Raw genomic sequence first — 21035 nt, forward strand, 5'->3', positions numbered from 1 at the left:
GCCAGGAAAAAAGGGTGGAAAACTTATCATTCCTGTGCCTCCAAAGGCAGGAGCACCGTCCTCCCACAGGATCCCAGCCACTGCTGTCACAGCTGCACTTCCCAGCTCCTCACGTTGCCTGATGTTACCCAGAACACTGTTCAGGGTCTGAAGATTTTTGCCAAATTGCTGGAATTTAAATTTCTGACTTGCTACATCATCAAAATACACAATTTCATGTATTTCAAGAAAACCCACAACTCAAACCCATTATTCCAATCCCTGCTTTGTTGCATTCACCACTCTGAGTCTTGTGACTGCTGCTCAAAAATTCTAACTTTTGAATTAAATCAGGTCTGAGATATTTTATCTGCACAGGAGGCATTTCTTTAATTCCCAGGGTGGTTTAACCTGTGCCTTTCAGTGACTGCTGTTCCCACTCTTCTGGTAGCAGTTTTCCAGTCCAATCCCACTGCCCATATCCTGAATTCTTACCTTAAGGGGAAGGGTCAAGAGAATGACTTAATTCCAAGAGTGAAGGCAGGCAGACTGCCCTGAGAAGGGAGGGGTCTGAGATAATAAACTACATGGATGGAAAACTACCCTTTACTGACCTCAAATCCTGAGAGAACAGCCCAGGGATACAGTGGAAAACCAAAATATTCCCTCTCTTCTGGTTTACTTTTTCCTTAGGAACTACATAAGGCTTTAAAACAACCAATATACCAACTTCAGGCAAGAGAAAGTACTTTTCCAGTTCTTGCAGAATTATTGATAAACAAATTTACCAACACAGAATGAAACTTCTTTGTTTAGAGGAACCACATGAAAGGTAAAACTGTAAGGGCATATATATTTATATAAAACAAGTTCTGAGAACGCAGTTATTTAAAAAAATCTCATTTATCCTAAGCTTTGGCAAGTTCCCAGCAAGAACTGAAACCAGATGAGTCACAGGACTCCTGAAAACCCCATGTGGCATAACAGGTTTGAGAAAAGAAAACAAAGTCATTTAATACATCTGAATTATTAATCACCATTATCAAAATATATAAGTTTAGGTACAGGTATGGCAAATTAAGAACTATGGAAGAAAATGCATAGCATGAAATCTTAAAATGATAAAGATTAAATAAAACTACTGTACCAGAACAGAAATCCCTTAGAATTATCTCATCTATATTATATTTAGTCATTATATTTAGCTCTACTAAATCCATGCAAGATTAGTATTGATTATATTTGCTCCTCACAAAGATGCTTCAAAACATTTGTTACTTCAACACTCACCCTTCCAGAAGGCAGTTACCAACAATTCTTTTGCTTTCCATAAGTGCTTTTTTCCTAAAGTGCTTAAAATTTTTTCCTCTTTGCTTTTAAAACCAGAAGTAAAGCCTCTACAACACAAATTTGATGAAGGAAACAAGGCTATTTTAAAAGCTCAGCAGTGCACAGTTTATTCCACATGATGGCACCAACTTCTAAAGGAACTTCAATGACAAATGCAACTTACTTCTCTTTTAGTAAGTGTTTTTCCAAGATTTGTTTTGATTCCATTTAGCTTTCCTGGAAAGCAGGCTCAGGGTTTTGTGTTTTTAAAGACTGAACTGTAGCAAAGTAAGAGCACAGAAACAACAAAGAACACCACTCTGGGAGAGTTTGTTTATCAATAATCCTGGTCGGAATTGGCACCATATTTGAAAGCTGCCAAACCGAGACTCAGAAATTAAAATTTCAACCGGTAAAAAAGTAGTGAAAAAGACAGAACACTTTTTAAAAATAAAGCTATTTTCAGACCCCGCTTTGCCTGTTCCTGTACTGCAGACGGCTGTTGTTAAATGATGCTGGGGGGGACGGACTCCTTTTAAACCCCAAGGCCAGGCGTTCCCGGGGCAGGAAGCACAACCCACCTGCCACAGTGCACCACCACGGCCACCAGGTCGTACATCCTGTCGGGGTTGGTGGCGTCCCCCGAGGTGTTGAAGAGCCGCAGCTCCAGGGGGAACACCACGCGGTAGGACAGCTTGGTGTAGCGGTGCAGCTGGTCCATGTACTTGAACCTCTTCAGGTGCAGAGCCAGGATCATGGGCAGCTTCTTCACCCTCATCCTGCACCACCACAGCGTGGCCAACAGAGCACAGGGAGTTAGCAGGGACCTGCCACAGAGCTGGGCTCCGCAGCAGCTTCACCAGGAGGAAGCTCCTTAAAAAAATATTGCTCGGCTTTTCAAAATGCTGCTTTTCCTCACTCGTGCAACATCTACTCTGAATTATTAACTACACAACTGACACCTGAATGCAGGACAACTGGTTATGTTGAAAACATCAATTTTTCATCACATCAATGGGAAGAAAGAGATGCAATAAATCTGTCTTGCTGCTCTGGCTGTGACCAAGTGTGAGGTGAGAAATGAGATGTTTTCTATCCAGCACTCACAGACAAAGCAGATGGGATGGTTTGCAGGGGCTCTAAGCTGATTAATCCTAACAGGGGAAAATGTGAATGTCTGGAAGCACCAGATATAAACTCTTCTGGGAGACACACAAAATTAATCTCTTTATTCCTCTGACGAGGTCGCCACAAAGTTACTTGGTCTCTCCTCTCTTCCTTACTCCCTTCCCCACCAAACACAGACCTAAACAACCTTACCTGGTCCTTTTACTGACTTCACAAGGTGCATTTTTCCACCAACTGCCCATTTTAAGAGAACATCTCCACTTAGGCTGCATATTTGCCCCTTCCTTACCTCTTCTGTGCCTCCTGTTTGCTGCGGCACTGCTCACAATAGTATTTATATTCACTGCAGAGAGTCTCAGTGTTACTAAATCCCCTGTGGACAGGAGAGAGGAGTGGGATGAGCAGGAATATTCCAGGCCATCCAGGTAAAAGTTACTGCTGATAATGCTGAAAAAACCCAAACGACACATGGAAGATGAAGCTCCTTTTATTCTCATTGCTCATAAACCCATTTGAGGTGTGTTTGTCCTGGGATGTTCAGCTGGAAAAATCTGGAAATCACCCCCTCGGGTACTAACTGCCTGTTTTCTGAGTAGGAAAGGTAAGAAACTGCAATAAGGTGATTGAGTTTTGTTGCCATCAGCAGCCATTCCATGTTTTCTCTGGTGGCAGAAATGAACTGTCCAGATCTACAGCCATTAACCAGCCCGAGTCTGGATTATCTTCCAGCTCCCAGCAGTTCCACAGCCATTATCAGCTATTAAATAGCAGATGCTGGATGCAGTATCCAAGCAGCTGATAAGCCTTGGATGTAACGGACAAACACATGGAGCAAATGTCTATCAGCAAAAACAAACCTCCCCCTAAACATGAGGAGCAGGCAACTGAAAGGCAGGAACAATATTAAAATAATCAAGAATTGATGATGAAACCAAACACAGCATGGTTAGCTTTGATAAAACTTGACTGTGTGATGTAGCAAATTCAAATGCCCACAAAATAAAGTGAAAATCAATCTTACATACCACTGGTGCTCCTTAGCTACTAAAACCAACTAAAAACCCAAAATATTTTACCATATAGAGCAACTAAACCAGGCCATTTCCTCCTGACCAAGGGCAGGAGTTTTTCCCATTCCCAAATAATCCCATTTACCTTAGACAATGTGTAATTGATGTATTTTGTTCCACATCAACCGAGAGATCCAGAAAGTCCTCATCTTTGCTACTAACCTTAAAAAAAAGGAGAAGAGGTATTTGACAGCAGTTTAGAACTGGCAGGTTTCTTTTAACCATCTCTGGGAAGGTGCAATGTCCTCAATGATAGAAAAGATGTATGCACACACACACACAGGTCCTTTCCTGAGGTAAACTGAAACTGCAGAAATAACCTGATGTGTTGTTAAAAACCAAAGAGGAATATTAAAAAAAAAAAATCAATAACAAGCCAAACCCCAAAACCCATGGAAAAAAGGCATCAAAAAAATCAAACCGCAAACCCTTTCTTAGAAAACATCTCTCCCCCTTGAGGCTTCAAGACACATCTGATTATTTCACTGGCAAAAACAAGTTTTTAACTGCTCAGAGAAGCTTTCCCCACATTCCACTCTGCTCTGCAGACTGGGACAGCTTTTTGCTGCACTTCAGAGTGGAACAGTCAATACTTAGAGGGAAGGCAGAAACAGGCAGATGGCTCCTCAATTAAATGGGTTAGCAGGGAGGAAAACCATCTTTCCATTTGTGGAACAGTCACATTTCATTTCAAAATCCTTGAGACAGAACCCTATTAATGTCATTTTTAGAGCTTCTCTTCACCACAGAGCCAAAACTTTAGATTTAAAATGCCAAGAACAGTCCTTTCTGTTGTAATCACTTCTGCTTTTTTTTTTCCTCTCCCCATCTGGGTTTTTCATTTTTTTAGAACTATTAAATGAGAGCAGATGACTAACTACAAATTCCTGATCTGAAGGTGGTGTGGTTCTAATTCTAGATTTCATGGCACTTCTTTTGCTCTCAAACAGAGTGCCCACAGACCAGCACCAAGAATTCCAACAGCAACTCAGTTCATCCCAGAGTCAAATAAAGAGGGAGCAACTCTCATGGAGAAACACAACATAAACTATCAACCACTGACACAGAAAAGAACAAGGAGACAAAAAGGCAGCTTGGATGAGCCAGGTGGAGACTGCCTGGCTGGGAACAGGGAAGAGAACAGGGAAAACACTACGCTTTGCTGAGCAACATACCTTCAGGAGTATTGAACACAGAGGTGACACACTCCTAACATAGGCTATGCTCCATATTTTAATAGAGAGAGTGCAATTTCATCTACCCTAATAAATGAAAAAGGGTGCTTAGCGTTAGGGAAAAGGCTCCAGAACCTGGGATGCTCTAAGAGGTTTGGGGTTGAACGTACAGCCTCACAGTTCAGACATCTGGTTTCATTGGTTAGTGTTCCTTGGAAGATTTCATGGACCCACGTCAGATCAGCCTTGTCCCCCTCCTCGCTCTCAATGCTGCCATTCTGCAGTTTCCCATTCTGCTTCTCCTGCTTCTTCTCCTCTTGGAGTAAGTCAGCAATAGTGTTGAGTAGGTAGTTTAGGAATTCATGTGCATCCTGCTGCATATAATTGTCAAATAATTCTGGAACAGAAGAGATCAAGGAGAATGAAAAAATACAGCTCCTTCATAATGCCAAGGCAAAATGCTTTCGGCCATCAGGGCACGCCCTGCCCCTGCTCTCCCCTGTCACACAACTGGGGGGACATTGAGAAGGTTTGGAAGAACTGCACTTTGTTGTTTTCACAAAGGGTTTTTGGTTTATCCTCAGGTTGCAACAAACAAACAGCTGAAAAACAGCATTAAGGAAACTTAGTTTGGACATTTCTCAGAACTGAAGAAAACTATTAGCTTGGAGTTTGGGGGGTTTTTGTAGTTTTTTTCCTTTCCTTCGGGGAGGGAGAGAAATGAAGAAATTCAGACGTGTTGCCCTTGGCCAGCAGTTCATTAAGTCCACCATCAAGGGGCAAAAATCCCCCACTGTAAGTTTGTTATCTTTGCAAGTTCAAGCAGAGATGATAAATCAACATCCAGAACTTTTCCTCACCAAGCAGCCCTGGGAAACAATCACTAGTTCTCATCCTGAGGGATTTCTCCTGCCACAAATGGAAGAGCAGCCTGCGAGTGCTGCATCTCCTCAGAGTTCAGCTCAGGCCGGGTCCATGACGCCAGTTTAGCCCAGGCCAGGCTGGAGCAGTGACCTGGGGCATGCTGACTGCAGCACAGCTCCAGGGCACACCATGCCGGGGGGGATAACTGGAATGCTGGCACATGGGCACGGCCTAAGCAAGCCCAGGAACAACGACATGGAGAGAATCCCTGCAGGACAAGCACAGTGCTGGGACAACCCCAGAGGAGGTGAGATTTCCACCACAAAACCTACAAGAAACCTCTTCAACCTCGACTCAAAAAGGGAGTCGTGTTTACATTTTACACACCTTAAAAACCATTTATTTATTCATTTACCATTTTCTTTCCTCAGCCGGGAAATGAATTTCTTGGGTGGGATGACCCCCACCTTCTTCTTTTGGGTGGCAATACTGTTGAAGAGATCAGAGAGGCAGGTCAGGAGGCTTTCCTTCTTCCGAGGCTGCACTTTGTACGCCAACACTTTTTCCCGAAATGGACGACAAAAATAAAGTGCCTGTAAGACTGAGTTGCAGTAGCAGGTGTTGCCAAACTGGTCAAAACAGAACAGAGGAGAATAAATAGATTTGTAGCAGGTCTGTTAAAAAGGAATAACAGAGGTGGCTCATTAAGAACAGCACAGAGTGAGACTGGAGAAGCTGTTTGGCAGAGTTTATTTATTGGGATGGTGAGAAAGACTGAGCCTTCTATCAGCTGGTAAGAGAAGACAACAGTCACAGGGATATTGGGAATACACACAAAGAGTAGCTAAGGGTTCATCCCAAAATCCCAAGTTCTGGAGACACAGCACTGCTCATCCTGAGAAGGGAGATCCTGCTGTGGAGGGGTGCCAAGGACACAGAATGAAATAAATAAATAATGCCATATCTTATCAACTAACAATATAATAAATAAGTATCTCCTGCCTATAAGGGACTGTTTTGAGCCAGGAAATGCAGAGCAGCTGGTTCCCACCTGCCCTGTCTGAGGGCAGTGTCACCCCTGAGATAACCACTTCCAGAGGCAGCTGCAGGGCTGGGGAAGGAGGCACAGGGAGATACCACCCTATCACCCGAAACCATGGGCTTGGAGCTGCTCCTCTGCACGGTACTGTCCAGCTCCTGTCCAACGCTGTGGCTCCAAAGGACCGAACCCAGCCCTGGCTCTGCCAGTCCCCAGGCACTCTGGTAAAGAGACTGTGCATCTCAAGAGCATGAGAGCAAAAACACTTGAAATAAACCAGAAATGATAGCAAAATAGTTTAAATAAACCAAAAAAGCATACAAATGTGACTCCAGAGCACAGACTGTTTTGGTACTCAGAGATCCAGCCAGTGCTCCCAAAACTTTGGTGTGGTTCCTGCAGCAGAATGATGTCAATAGTCACTCTGCTGAGCAAAGCAGTTGAATTCATACAGCTGGAAAGGTTACAGGTTAGAGTTACATTAACAGGCATTTATACCACATGAAGCAACAGTTACAACTTATTGACATGAGGAAATAAATATGCAAGCTGAGCAAACACAGGAATTAGGATAGAGCCTCACTCACATGGTTGTCAGCAACCCAGAAAAACAAGTAAGTGTCATGCTAATTAAATTTGCTAAATACATTTGCATAAAACATGAAAGAATATCAATGCAGGCAAAACTACTAAAAGTCTGATTACATATTATTGTTTTCAGGTGAGGTATCTGCTATATCTGTCCATAATCACCTCAGGAAATTAAGAGACAGAACAAGAAATGAGCATCTTAAAAAAGATGGTGCATCTTAAGTCAAAAAAGTTTACAATGCAAGGAGTTAAAACAGATTTCAGGGCTGTATTCAGGGAGAAATCATGTCTAAAAGCATGAATTCAACTGGTTATACATGTCCTGCTTTGGTGCTGCCCACACAGGAGAGAAATTGTTAGAACTAAACTAAAGGGAAGGGTTAAAGGAGTTAAAGAACTAAAATTCCATCCAAACAGTTTTAAAAATTCCTGCCAGTAAGATGTTTTACAGTAGTCTAAGTGATATGGTGAAAAATTCACTTTGCAGCATGATTTAGGTTTTAAAATGTCCTTCTAAGGAGTATTTTCTCTTTCCTACCACCTTTACAGAGAGTAATGTGGGAGAACTTTTATTCCTTGAGCATTTCAGATATTTTACAACTTGCCAAGTACTTTACAACAAGACCAAGTGATGCATTTTATTCCAGCAAATCTGACTTTTTTTCATGTTGGAACAAAATCCTTCCAACTCTGAGCACCTCAGGGCCTTGGGAAACTTCTGAATATCTCAATTATTGATCTCCCCCTCTCTGTATTATAGAGTCCTCCAAAAATGACCACTATTACCCAGCAGTGTCACACTTAAACTACAACTAGTTTGTGTTTAGAAGTATAAAGCAATCAGATCTTTCCAACCATGACCTGAACTTTGTTAGAAATTCTGGCTGGGAAAAAAAGAAAGGGCTGTAACAGCTTATCTTTAACAGAGCCCCAAAACCCAGGTTTTCAAGGCAGTTCCAAGTGGGCTGATGGATATTTCCAAACCTGGGGCCACATGCACAGATCACACACACCAATGGTGTGTAAAGTCTAATGTGACCTAAAACACAAATGAAAAAGAAAGGAACAAACACAAAGATTTTAAAAGCTTTTGGTCATGGTTTCTCTGGTACAAATAAATATTGTAAATAGATACCAAAGCATGGGGGGTTTTGCTTAAAACTGCCTGTATTTAGAGTCAGTATTACCTAACTGCCCAAGAACTTGTGCAATGTAAAAATAAAGTTTGAAAGCTTATTTTAAGATAGAGGGTTCTTAAAATGAAACAGAGATGAAATTCTGGAATGACAACATTGTTCCCCCTCTCTTGCACTTCATTACATAGAAATTATTCCAACAGGTTGTCCCTTCTCCCAGATCCCCTGCAGTGGCTTTAGCTACAGTTTAACTGCAGCCAGGCTGGTTCAGCTCACTGACCCAAAAGGAAAATAACTATTATAACCAAATTTGGAAGCCTCCATTGTCCCCGAGTCCCACACCTGACTCTATCTGCAGTTCAAGAGTACTGATGCTGAAGCCATGAGACTCTTTAAAATGCTCCAATTAGCTCAGAATCATGAAAGAACTGGAAATAGCTCAGGAAAAAGCTCAGCAGAACAACAGCATGGAAATGCTCCCCCTAAAGAACCCGAGTGCGAGGAGCACAACCGAATTAGTCATATTTTGTCCTGCAAATCAGAGAATAGCCGTGGTTATAGTAATTCTGGGTATTTTTAGGGTGCTATTTTCCCTCCTCACACTATTCAACACCCTGCTATTTATGTTACAATGGGACATGCCTTCCATTTTTCTCCTCCTGGAGCAAACCTCAGCAGCTTTGGAATGGCCATTAACACCATCCTTAAGGAACAGAATTCCGTGTGTTTGGATATCTGGGTGTCTGCAAATGCAAACTGCTCCAAACCCACCCACAAGCCAATTAAATGAGTTTCTAATGAGCTGCAATTAATACCACTTAGGAGCTACACTGCCCTTATTTGGTGTGTGACGAGATTGAGCATCTTTCAGCTTTCAGCAAAACACACCCAGCCCAGCAGCAAACAGAAATATCCCTGTTTCTAGTGGGTTGTGCCAAACTGGGATTTTCCCATCATAAATAGGATAGCACAGAACCACCGTTTTTATGAACTAACTCCCTTTACTCCCTGGTAAAAGGGGTCACAGGCCCAGCAGGACGTGCTGCTCCAGATCAACACCCACACTCTCCACAGTTAGTTTGGGCAGACAAGTCCTGCTGCCCAGCAGATCCCAGCCCAGGCCCATCCACACAAACTGGCAGAGACAAAAGCATGGCTTTTTGGAGGGACTCACAGTTCCACAGGGCTGGGAGAAAATCAGAAGGAGATTCCTGCCCGGGTGAACGGCCGTGCTCCTGCACAAGGAGCTCCCGCTGCTCCAGCAGGGATGTGCTCTGGGCCGGCACGTCTCCATTCACACCCTGCCCTCACCGCAGCACCAGGGTCACAGCACAGCCCTGCTCTCTGCAGCACCAGGGTCACACCACAGCCCTGCTCTCTGCAGCACCAGGGTCACAGCACACCCCTGCTCTCTGCAGCACCAGGGTCACAGCACAGCCCTGCTCTCTGCAGCACCAGGGTCACAGCACACCCCTGCTCTCTGCAGCACCAGGGTCACACCACAGCCCTGCTCTCTGCAGCACCAGGGTCACACCACAGCCCTGCTCTCTGCAGCACCAGGGTCACAGCACAGCCCTGCTCTCTGCAGCACCAGGGTCACACCACAGCCCTGCACTCACCGCAGCACCAGGGTCACAGCACAGCTCTGCTCTCTGCAGCACCAGGGTCACAGCACAGCCCTGCTCTCTGCAGCACCAGGGTCACAGCACACCCCTGCTCTCTGCAGCACCAGGGTCACACCACACCCCTGCTCTCTGCAGCACCAGGGTCACAGCACAGCTCTGCTCTCTGCAGCACCAGGGTCACACCACAGCTCTGCTCTCTGCAGCACCAGGGTCACAGCACAGCCCTGCTCTCTGCAGCACCAGGGTCACAGCACAGCCCTGCTCTCTGCAGCACCAGGGTCACAGCACAGCCCTGCTCTCTGCAGCAGCACGGCCACAACGCACACACTTCGTTAGTTCACACTTTCCAGCTAAAGATTCAAGTCTTATAAGCAGAAATGGACCAGAGGAGGAAGGATTCTCTCCAAGGCTTTATAATAAATATTCTGTACTTCAAATGCAATTTTGTCTTGGTTAATCCCAAGGCACAGCACCATATTGCAGGATGTGGTGTCTGTGCACAGTCCCACCCTAAGTGAGAAGTGCCCATCAATAAAGTTCTCACAGACAAGCCTGTTAAATTCCAAATTAGGATATGAATTTAAAAAGAGCTTTTCAACCATAGGAATTTCACTTACATTGACCAAGCCAAAATAATGCTCATTCACAGGGAACTGCTCAGGACCAATCTCTTTCTCCAAAGCAGAGGCATTGGCGCCCTACAAAAAAACAGGATGCTTGTGTTAGAGAAAAATCAAACTTCCTCAACAATATCCAACAGAATTCACATATAAACACAAAGTTACTTCCTTTGAGAAATAGCACCTCATGTTTGCTGTGTTCTTCAAAATGAAATCAATGTGATGCTTTATTTTCATAAAGGTACCAAGGTTTCATTTAAAAACTCAACTCCAAAGCCAGAATTAGCTGCCTGATGTAACAAGGTGTTTTCTACACGTGAATTTATTTGAAAATTAACACAAGAAGTTGTTCTCACTGAAAGCATCAGGTGACCCAGAAACACCAACTTCCATTTAGCCAAGAGTGCACTGTAAGAATAAAGACACTTGTAACACACAGAGAACTTCTAAACCTAAAGGACAGAAACCAGATAGGCTATTTTATGGAATAAAAACACCTGTGTGATGTGAACTGCACAAAAGGGTTGATGTGGCTCTTTATTATTTGCATCCTGTGCAAAGAATTCTTGGAAAAAATCTTGCCTTCATTGACACTTAACATTAGAAATACTGTAATTTTCTCACTTTGTTTCTGGCCAAGAGAAGCATGATTACAGAACCACAAAAGAAATAAGGAAATAAGAATTTTATTAGTCAGACACAAACTCAGATCACCTAAAAGTGCTGTGGCTGTGCTTAATTTAAGGCTGTAAATTAAGTTTACGTTGCATTTTGACACATCCCTGAGTTTCCTGCAATACAATGAGGATAGAACTTGTCATTTCAGATACAACTGAAAAATCCCACTGCACATCCATGTGGGTTTCCTTGGCACAGAAAACCAGGACTAAAACACACCAACATTCTGTTTTGAATTTCAATTTTTTACAGTCAAAGTGGTTTATGCATTTCTTTCCGTTTTCCATCCCCCAATACATCATGCCAGGCTCTCACTTGGGATTTGGTCCCTTCCCTCATTCTCTCCAGCTTGTTCTTTAATTCTTGCTGATCCTCCAACAGCCCTGAGCTGCATCTGTGCTGTTATTTATGGAGTTACCACCATTCCATGCAGAATCCAAACACTTTGGACTCTTAATTCTGTTTTAAATACCCAAGTCACCCCAACTACAACCTTCTGCAAACAGAAATCCTTCTTAAACACCTCAGAAAAGCACTAAACCAAAAATTACAGTCCAGCAAAACTTAATTCATCTATTTCCCTGAAGCTACTAACACCTTTTAATTGCTGAGCAAATATTTCAATCATCTCCCCATTAATATAAACCACAGACAAGTGGAGACTGTATAGACAGTTCCATCTGGATTGAGAAATAACTTAAAATTTTCTAAGAGACGGGAAAGAAACCAGGAAATAATCCAGTTCAACAGGAGGAATGGAAACTGTACTTTTACAGTGACTTACACACATCAAACCAGACAGAAAACAAGACAGGCTCAAATTTGGGACTATAAAACCCACACAGCCCTCACCAGGTGCTGACAGATTTACAAGCACAGCTCTGCACAAGCAGCAATTACACCCAATTTTTTGAGGCATCAGTGCCAGTTCAAGCAGCTCCTCTCATTTGTTTCCCTGCTTCCCAAGAGCTCTTTTTACCTCCACTGTCTCCCCCCCAAACCCCAACCCAAACCTGGATATAGAGACAACCATCAGCAAGGAAGAGTTCCTGAGATGGGGCTCTCCAAGTGCTCAGCTCCACTCTGGGGTAACAGTAGAGTGGAACCAAAACTCCATTAAATGCACAAGAAGTGACACTGGGTTTGGAGAACTGTCAGCCTTGGAAAGGGAACTGATATTCCTTTGCTCTGACATTCTGCACGTTTGAGATCAGAGAAGGGACATGTGTAAAACCTGCAGTGTTGGGAAGTTCAGCTAAAGTTTCTCTGAAGTTTTCTCCCCCCCTCGGTGGTCTCCAATTCTATGTTAAAGAAACACTGGAGAAGCAGCCAATTAAAGGAGAGACCACACTCCAGAGAACCAGTGAAACCAGACAGCCCAAACACTCCAGCCTGGAAAGCAACACACGGAATAAAGATGTGAACAAAGAAATTAAAGCAGAAGAATTGCAATTTTTAATAAATCTGTGCTATAAACAATAACCTACCACAAACCAGGGTTGCAATTCAACTAAGCCACCAACTTGTACCCCACATGTCCCAACCCATCCAACCCATCAAGTGACAGGTGGGTTTTTACCAAGTGTTTCCTTGTATTTGCTGCCCAAACTTTATAAATTTGGGTGAATCAACTGTAGGGGCAGATTAAAAAATTAAGGTTTCCTTAACAAATTAAATGCTAATTAAGGTATTATTTACCTTGAAGCTGTAGATGCCCTATCCCTGTAAGGGTCCAAGGTCAGGTTGGAGCAGCCTGGAATAGTGGGAGGTGTCCCTGGCCATGCAGGGGATGGAATGAGATAAGCATTAAGGTCCCTCCCAACCCAAACCATTCCATCCTTTGGTGATTCTGAAGTTCCTTGTCAGAGAATATTTTAAATTAGCCCCCCCAAATCATAAAAAAACCCCCAAAACAGGAATCATAGCAGTTGTGGGAGGAATCAAAAAAATCACCAACTCGTCGGGACTAGTTCTGAAGATGCAAATTTGCACTTTAAATCCGTGACACACTGAAGAAGCCCCAGGAAATGCACATGCCTGGCATTCCATGTCAAACAATGACACTGCAGAAGTCTCCATGATTCCTCAGGGGGGGTCAGCGTCCAGGAGAACTGCCCTGAGTGGGGCAACAAGGATGGAGAGGGGGGAACTCCTTTACGGCCATGTTTGATGGAAACACATCAGGTTTGTGAGTCAGGGGCAGAACTGGAGCCAGAGTTCAGCCACTCACCACCAGTGATCTTTGCAAGTTAATCTGCAATTAGCAAATTAACCAACTGGAGATGAAATCTAGTGCAGCATGAACCACATCTTGCCATAATGAAGCCTAAAAAGCAGCTTGTTTTCTGATTGAGGGGTGTTCTATGCCCATTTTCCCACCCCAGCTGAAAGATTTTTCCACCTGCCTCAGGTCACAGGAATATTTGCTTATAAGAAACAATCTACACTTCACAACTGTAGAAACAGAAAAACCGCATTATTATCTAGAAATAAAATCTCAGCAAAGTGGCAAGTGTCCATAGGATGAAAATTTACTTTTTTTATCTGGGGAGTCAAGAGAAATGCATCTCTTCTAGGTGCCACAGGCAAACTTCCACACCTTCCGGTACTTTGCACATCTACAACCAACATTCTTGTGAAGGTACAGATGAACAACAACTCCACAGCTCAGAACATGAGCTGCTGTCAGCTGAGAAATCCACATTTCCAGCATCCACATGGTTCTTGCTTCAAGTTACAACTTTTCCCCTTCTTAGCAATATGACTGACTAAGCTTCAGTGAAATCCTGCTGGACCACAAAAGTTGGCTGAGAATTACTGGACTATTATTCCAACCTTATGTCAAAACGTTTTACCCTGAACTAACACTTTTCCCCTTGGAAGGACTTCCCACTTCCAGTCCTAAGTAGCTGCTTTTTGCTGCTCTCCAAGTGCCTCTGCAGCTGTGGGGATGGTTCTAAAAGCAGGGATTAGTGTGTGAGGTGACCTGGAGCATCAAGCAGCTGCTGCTGCAGCTCCAGTGAAAAAGGGATCCAAATTAGCACAACATCGGTCCGTCTCCTCGCTGTTGTGCAGAGCTCTTGTCAAAACAATCAGGGCAATGCTGCGCTGCTGCTTGAGCAAACAGAGAGCACAGAGCTCCAAAATGAGGGAAAAACCCACAGAGAAATGATGGGAAAGAGCCACAAGTGGGGACATGCCCCTTTGCAAGAGCCCTGGGATGTGAGGAGGGGCAGCACAGGAGTTTATTCACCATTGCCAAGCTGCAGCTCTGAGGGGCTCTAATTATACAGTGGTTTTGAAATCATGCAGGAAAATCCATGTCACGGCAGGCTGCCAATGGATTTATAACCTTTCCATAACCATTCATGATCAGCTCAACACAAAGAGACAAAATACCAAGGGTTTCTTTGGTTTCATTGAAGGACATGGGAATTTAGAAGCATCTAAACAGTACTTGTCAAGCTACAAGAGTTTTTTAAATGCTAACAGGGATGAAGCAGTTGCTTAAATATAAGAAAAGGAAGCCCTTCTCATCTCTTCAAACAATACAACTACAAAGTTACAGTCTGATCTTTTTCCAATACTAATGGCCCTGATAAAATCTACAGGAAGTCAAAATAAGAGTTTGCTGTGCTTATTTTGGGGCACTCAAGCATTTTAGATGCTCCATTTACAGTTCATTTGTAGACAGTGGGAGACTTGCAGAAGAGAACTCTTAAAATCTGGATGTATCTCCCAAAAATTCTGGGTATCTGTAACCTTTGATTGGGGCTGGAGGCACACTCAGAACCTGTGAAGCATCACTGGTGTTGAAATAAAAATCCCTTGGGATATATTAGCTTGGACTCAGCACCATCCTAACTCAGCTTCTGGGCTGGAACAGCTTCTTCCCACTGAGCACCTGCCTGCAAAAGACATTTTCCTTAAAGAAAGGCAAAAAAGGGGAAAATATCTAAGAGATTTCAGTGTACACAAGTCCTGCTGAGATCTCTAATTAGACATTTGACTCTTTTAACAAATCAGAGCAGGATCAGATTTAGCATTTAAAAAAGCTGGGCAGCAGCTTCCAGGATGTGCAGAAAGGCTGCAGACACCCTTCTACAGCCCCGAGGTTAGAAGAGCTGGTTAAAGACACTGCATGTCTGAGGAGCGGCTCTGAAAGAGTGAATAAACAAACCAAAAAGGCAAAACAAGAACAAGGAGGCCCAGGCAGAGCTCCTGCAAACCTCTCAGGGCAGAATCTGCACGAGATGGTGCAGTTCAGAGTCTGCCTGCACTGGCTTTGCTGTACTCACCCCGATAATTGCTCAGCTCCAGGACTGTTGAAATCACCCTGTGGAGGAGTGGAAATGGAGCAGATTGGGGTTGTATTGCTCCAAGTTTACAGAACATACTGTCATGGTTCTCCAAACACAGATCAGGTGCTGCTCCCCCATCTTTTAGAACTCCTTGGCTACGTAGCACTGAAGTCAGATAAAGAGCTGTGAGCTCAGGGTCTGCAACGATCCCTTTTCATGTGCCCAGGAAAGCTGTCATCCCAGGCACAACAAATCCCTGTAAAGTGAACCTTGGATTCCAGCACTTTTCCTGCACAAGCAGGTGAACACACTGATAATCCTGAAAGGAGCAGCTGTACCAGTGTCAGACTTGCCAAAACTCCATGCTTCCCAGTGCCATAGAACCTTCCTGACCTGCACAACCACAGGGAAGCTTCCCATTGTCCACAGGGAGGGAAGCTCACAGAGCACACTGGTTGCTGCAATGGCATGGAGACCATAGGAAAACTAGAAAGTGCTGTATTTCCCAATCAGTTTACTGCTCTGAAGCCTTAATTGGAGTGGTTTCAAACAAATGAGTGCAGGGTGCTTTGTAACCGGCTCCATGCACACGTTTATTCCATGAGGAGCTGGTCCTGCAAGGTCCACAGGATCCACAGCTCCCAAAGGCACAGCCACTCACGGACACTTGGGAAATCCTCTCATTCCATGCTCTTAAATTAGACAGTAGAGTTGGGCTCCAGTGAAAAGGATGCTGGAGGAAAGGTAGGAAGCACAGGAACTGCTGCTTGTCTCCACTGTGGTACTGTAAGCAACCCATTCCCCCTCCTTGGGCACCGCATCCCAGATTTCCAGAGTTCCCAGGAGTCCATCCACCTGAGAACAGTCCTGCCAGATCCTTCCTGACCTCGGGCTCCTCTCACTGCCCCAGTAACACACATAGTCGGTGTCTTGCTATTGCAGCTCTCAGATGTTTTTCATCTTTTCAGGTCCCTAAAAGAACAAACCCAAACAGATCCCCAGTTGTCCAAAATCCAGTGTTTTCCAGCACTGTTCTTTTGGGAGTTGCCAAGATTTTATCCTGACCCTCATACATCAAACTGTGGAGGAAAAATGATGGAAGAAGTGGGGAAGTGGATGCTGTGGGAAGGCAAAGCCAAACACCCCGGATTTATGAGCAGGTTGTAACTCCAGACATTCCACAGGTTGTACAGAGAGCAAAGTTCACACCTGGGGCCATCGATGGAGCTGAATGTTCACAACTAGGACACGGTGGAGAAATCCCAGTTTGGGTTGGAAGGCACCTTAAAGCCCATCCAGTCCCACCCCCTGCCACGAGTAGGGACACCTTCCACTAGTCCAGGTTGCTCCAAGTCCCGTCCAACCTGGCCTTGGACACTTCCAGGGATGGGGTAGCCACAGCTTCTCTGGGAAATCCATTTCAGCACCTCACCACCCTCATAGCCAAGAATTTCTTCCTTAAATCTAGTCTAAATCAACCCTCTTTTAATTTAAAACCATTCCCCTTGTCCTATCCTAACAAACTTTGTCCCCATCTGTGCTACAAGCCCACTTTCAGTATTCACTAGGAAAGGAGCTGAAAATACAAAGTACCCCATAGACACAAACCCCAGTGATCTGCAGTGCTGCCCTTTATTTTGGCACCAAGTCCAGGAACCTCCCAAACTGATACCTGTTGGAGTAAGCACTGAAAGCTACTTATTTTTTTACAGGAACAAGATACTAAGCGATGTGCATGTAAACATGTTAATTCAATGCTTTAAAAGCATCTGCTCTAGATCCTGATTAAAGAATGAAACAAGAAAGATTCAGTAACACAGTACCTCTTCAACAACCCCCACTCTGTTACTGCAGCACTTTCCCCAGGTATTCCCACTCCATTTTTAACCTGTCCCAGCTCTGTAGCAGAGGCCTCCCAGTACAACTCATGTTTAGTTTCAATGTTTCAGTTCCCTCAGCTCTCCAGGGCACACCACGTTGAGGAGCTCAGTGAAGTCACGACATTTGAGAGGTTTATTGGCAATCTGGGCTAAAACCAGACACCGAACTGCAGACAAACCTCACCCATGCAGTAGTTTGAGGCTCCTGTAAAATCCCAAAGCTCATTCCAAGGGCACCTGCCCACCTGAGCTGGTTGGTAACTGCAGACTGGCTGCTCTGCTTCCACTCCAAACTGCTGCAAGTCCAAAATCCAGAGAATGCAGCAATAACCAGCCCTCACACACAGTATTGAACCAAAGTACAGACAATGTGGGAAAACCTTGCATGCCCGACCTACTGACTGCTTTCCAGAGGGTTCCATATGTTTTTCCCCCTAAAACAAAGAAGGTTATTCCCAAGCTGGGTTTCAAGTGCAAAGATGAATTTTGTTCCTTTCAGCTTCCCAAGTGAACCAAGCAGCAGAGCACTGTTGGAAACACCCTGAGCCAGCTCTGCCTGTATCCTCCCTGCTTTCCCCTTCCTCAGGGAGGAACGGAAATGCTATAAATGCTGTTTGTCTGATAAAGTCAAACCAAAGTTCTACTGACACAGGTGAAGTGAGGTGACACTATCCAGCAGTGGCACCCTCCTGGACGGAGCAGTGCCCATTATCCAGGTGGCAATGCAAATGGATCACTCACAAGGGATGCAGCTCCTCTCCAGCACTGAGTTCCTCAGTGTGTCCCCACTGCTGTAATTCAGAGGAGAATATAAGACTACACCAATTTGTACCCTGGCTTGGAGCTCTTCAGGCATGAATCACTGCTTTAACAAACAATTAGCCATGAACCCAAGGGAAGTGCCTCTAATTGCCTCCCAAGAAACAATATTTCTGTACCGGCTCACTGCTGACCTTTCCCAAGCTGGCAGAGAGGACAAGACGAAATCTCTCTCCTCCCCTTGCTCCATCCTCATATTCTGGTTTGCTTCTCCAACAAAAAACCAAAAACCAGAAGTTTTGTCAATGCAACAAACAACCCCAAGTTCTGACTACAAAACTACTTTCTCCAACTGCCTCAGAGCACAGAAAACACACTCTGGGTTAGGTGGTGCAGTCAGGCCATGGGAATTCAGCCGTCCTGGCTCTCTGTCCTCAGCCAGGAGAGGATTCCCACCTGCTCATGACCACGGGACAGCACAGCCCTGCACAGACACCACCTTGAAACAGTTCTGAAACAAGAACCACGCAATTTTCCTGCCTCAACAGTGTTTCTCTCTCCCACTTGATTTTGCAGTTGCTTACAAACAGAAGGAAGAACTCCCAGAGCCCCTGGTAAAGATAAGGGTGGAACCCAAAGGGAGGGAAGAGGCAGAGCAGGAGGCAGAGCCCTGTCGGTAGCTCCTGTTGGATGTGTTTTCCATGTGGTACCACAGCCTCCCCAGCAGTGAATCAGAGCCACATGGACAAGGGCTCCCTCCCAGCTGCCCATCTTCACAAGGCTGAGGCTGCCACAGGGATGTTGTGAAATCACTGGAAAGGAAATGCCACAATCCCGAGGCACTGAGAGCTGATCCCACTGAAACCTGGGGATTCTTGTAGGGGGGATATGGTTAAAGTTAAACCTCATACTGTCTGCTAATGAGTTCAGGCACTGATTTAATTTGGAAAGAGATGCTGTAGAGGACTTGAGTGTCTGAGGTGCAAGGGCAAGAACAGCAGTTCCTGGGATGCTGAGGGCTCTGACACTGTCACAGCCTGGGTGGTCCTTTTCCAGCCTGAAGCACAGACGGAGACTGGAATTGCTAGTAAAAACTGCACATTTTACTAAAAAAATCATGTGAAGTACTGTCCCATCACTATAAATTGGCACAATCCTGAAGAAAGCAGCCTCCCAAAGGGACTTTGTCCATGGATTTGAATGCTTTTATGAAGAAGACTCAGGTTTTTCATATTCACTTTATGGCAAAGAAAACAGTATTTTTACTTGCTGACATTAACAGAAATAGATGCAACTAAACTGATTCAGGTTTAAAATACAGCACCCAGGCCTTCATTTTTCTGGGCCAGCAGAACTAAAAATGGGAATATGGACAGTGAGTTTAGCCAAGCTACACATCCACCTAAAACTGGTGCTGAAAATTCTACAGCCTTTGACTAAACAGATCCAGAAGAAATGAGAAAGCCAGTTTTATACAATTATTTAGTGCTGGCAGCACTGCCCAGCATTTTCTGCAGAGAAACAGTAACTTCTCCACTCGAAATAAAGTGAGCGGAACCTGCCTCCCCAAAGCTGCAACATTGGAAAGTTTCCTGGAAAAACCTCACCAGGGCACTCCAGGAGGACCCTTGGGGGGTACAAGCACCTGCTCAGCTTCCATCCCTCATCTCAATCAAAATCAGAGCAAGCACAGCAGCAAAAACGACTCCAGAGTTGGCTGTGTGTAGCCAGAGCCTCTGCAAACAAATCCCACTGGAATGTGTTCAGGTTCAGCTGCACAACCCCAGGGAAAGGCACTGCCTCACGTGTGCCCTCTTAATCTGAGGCTCAGTCACCTGATCTCAGGAATGCATCCCAAATACTCCATGGATTGAGCCAATCACCCTGGGGTGCAGAACTGCCCAGCACAGTCACGGTTCAGGCACCCCTGGTGGCCTCAGTCTCACCCGTGTCTGTGATGGGCAATTAAAAATACAAATTATGTTCAAAAACCCATCGAGTGAGATCAGGAAGTTCTGGGAAGTCTTGTCCCAAAACCTTCCAGTCAGGTATCCATTGCCAGAACTTTGAGAAGGAAAGATTCACCTCTCTTGGTCAGAGCGTTACCGGGAAACTGCAAACAGCCAGTTTGTCCTGGGGTTTGGTTCAGCTGGGTCTGGACTTCAACTGGGAATCAGTGGGAAAGGAACAGGAGGACCCTGCACCCTTTACAGGGGTGAAATCAGTGAGCTGGAGTGCAGGAGTCCCTCCCAGGATTGCAGTTTGCTGCTGACCCAAAGGAGATCTAAACCTGCACTTGGAGCAATTATAATGTGGGATTATGAAAATCCTACTAAACCTGACCCCCCTAGGCTGATCCCCCGCTGGATTCCAGGGATTCAGCCCCTGTCCCAGCTCAGCCTGGCCCCCTCCCAGGGGTAGGATCTCTGGGACACCTTTAGCTGCACCATTTCAGTGCGACTCAGACGTGCCCCGGCGCACACCCGGCACTGCTGCTCCATTCACACAGCAACGGACTCCACCAGGAATTCTGCACAACCCCCAGGAGCCACCTTCCCCGGCACTGGGGTACACCCGGCCCGGGCACCCCGGGGAGTGACTGCAGAGCCCGCACCAACCAGTAAAACCACCTTTACCCCGAGCTCAGCGTCACACCGAGCTCCGCTCACGCGAGGGGAATCAGCGCTCCAGAATTCCTCTTCCCTCCCAAAGAAAGCTCCACCTGCCCCAAACCCTTTGTGGCACCGGGTGGCTGCTCACAGACCCCCGGGAGGGATGACTCCTGATCCCTGGGTGCTCCGTGCCCACCCGGCACCTTTCCAACCGGGATTCGGGGCAGATTATCCCAAATCCCTGCGAAC

The 21035-nt window shown here is 45.1% G+C and overlaps 1 protein-coding gene across 2 annotated transcripts in view; it reads right to left on the bottom strand.

The window, feature by feature from the left end:
- LOC103763054 (ubiquitin carboxyl-terminal hydrolase 12) overlaps positions 1 to 21035 on the bottom strand; it is a 37972-nt gene that overhangs the window by 6119 nt on the left and 10818 nt on the right. For both annotated transcript variants that reach the window (XR_003916229.1, XM_018083299.2), the window contains exons 2-7: positions 10554 to 10634; positions 5961 to 6174; positions 4852 to 5078; positions 3592 to 3668; positions 2726 to 2809; positions 1890 to 2087 (exon numbers count right to left, since the gene is read on the bottom strand). Coding sequence is in view for 1 of the 2 variants with exons in the window: in XM_018083299.2 (XP_017938788.1) it covers positions 1890 to 2087; positions 2726 to 2809; positions 3592 to 3668; positions 4852 to 5078; positions 5961 to 6174; positions 10554 to 10634 (881 nt within the window). In the remaining variant the exon portion in view is untranslated. The remainder of the gene's footprint in view (positions 1 to 1889; positions 2088 to 2725; positions 2810 to 3591; positions 3669 to 4851; positions 5079 to 5960; positions 6175 to 10553; positions 10635 to 21035) is intronic.

This window comes from Manacus vitellinus, unplaced genomic scaffold, assembly GCF_001715985.3.
Source record: "Manacus vitellinus isolate BGI_N305 unplaced genomic scaffold, ASM171598v3 scaffold_62_pilon, whole genome shotgun sequence".
In the NCBI taxonomy this organism is placed as follows: Eukaryota; Metazoa; Chordata; class Aves; order Passeriformes; family Pipridae; genus Manacus; species Manacus vitellinus.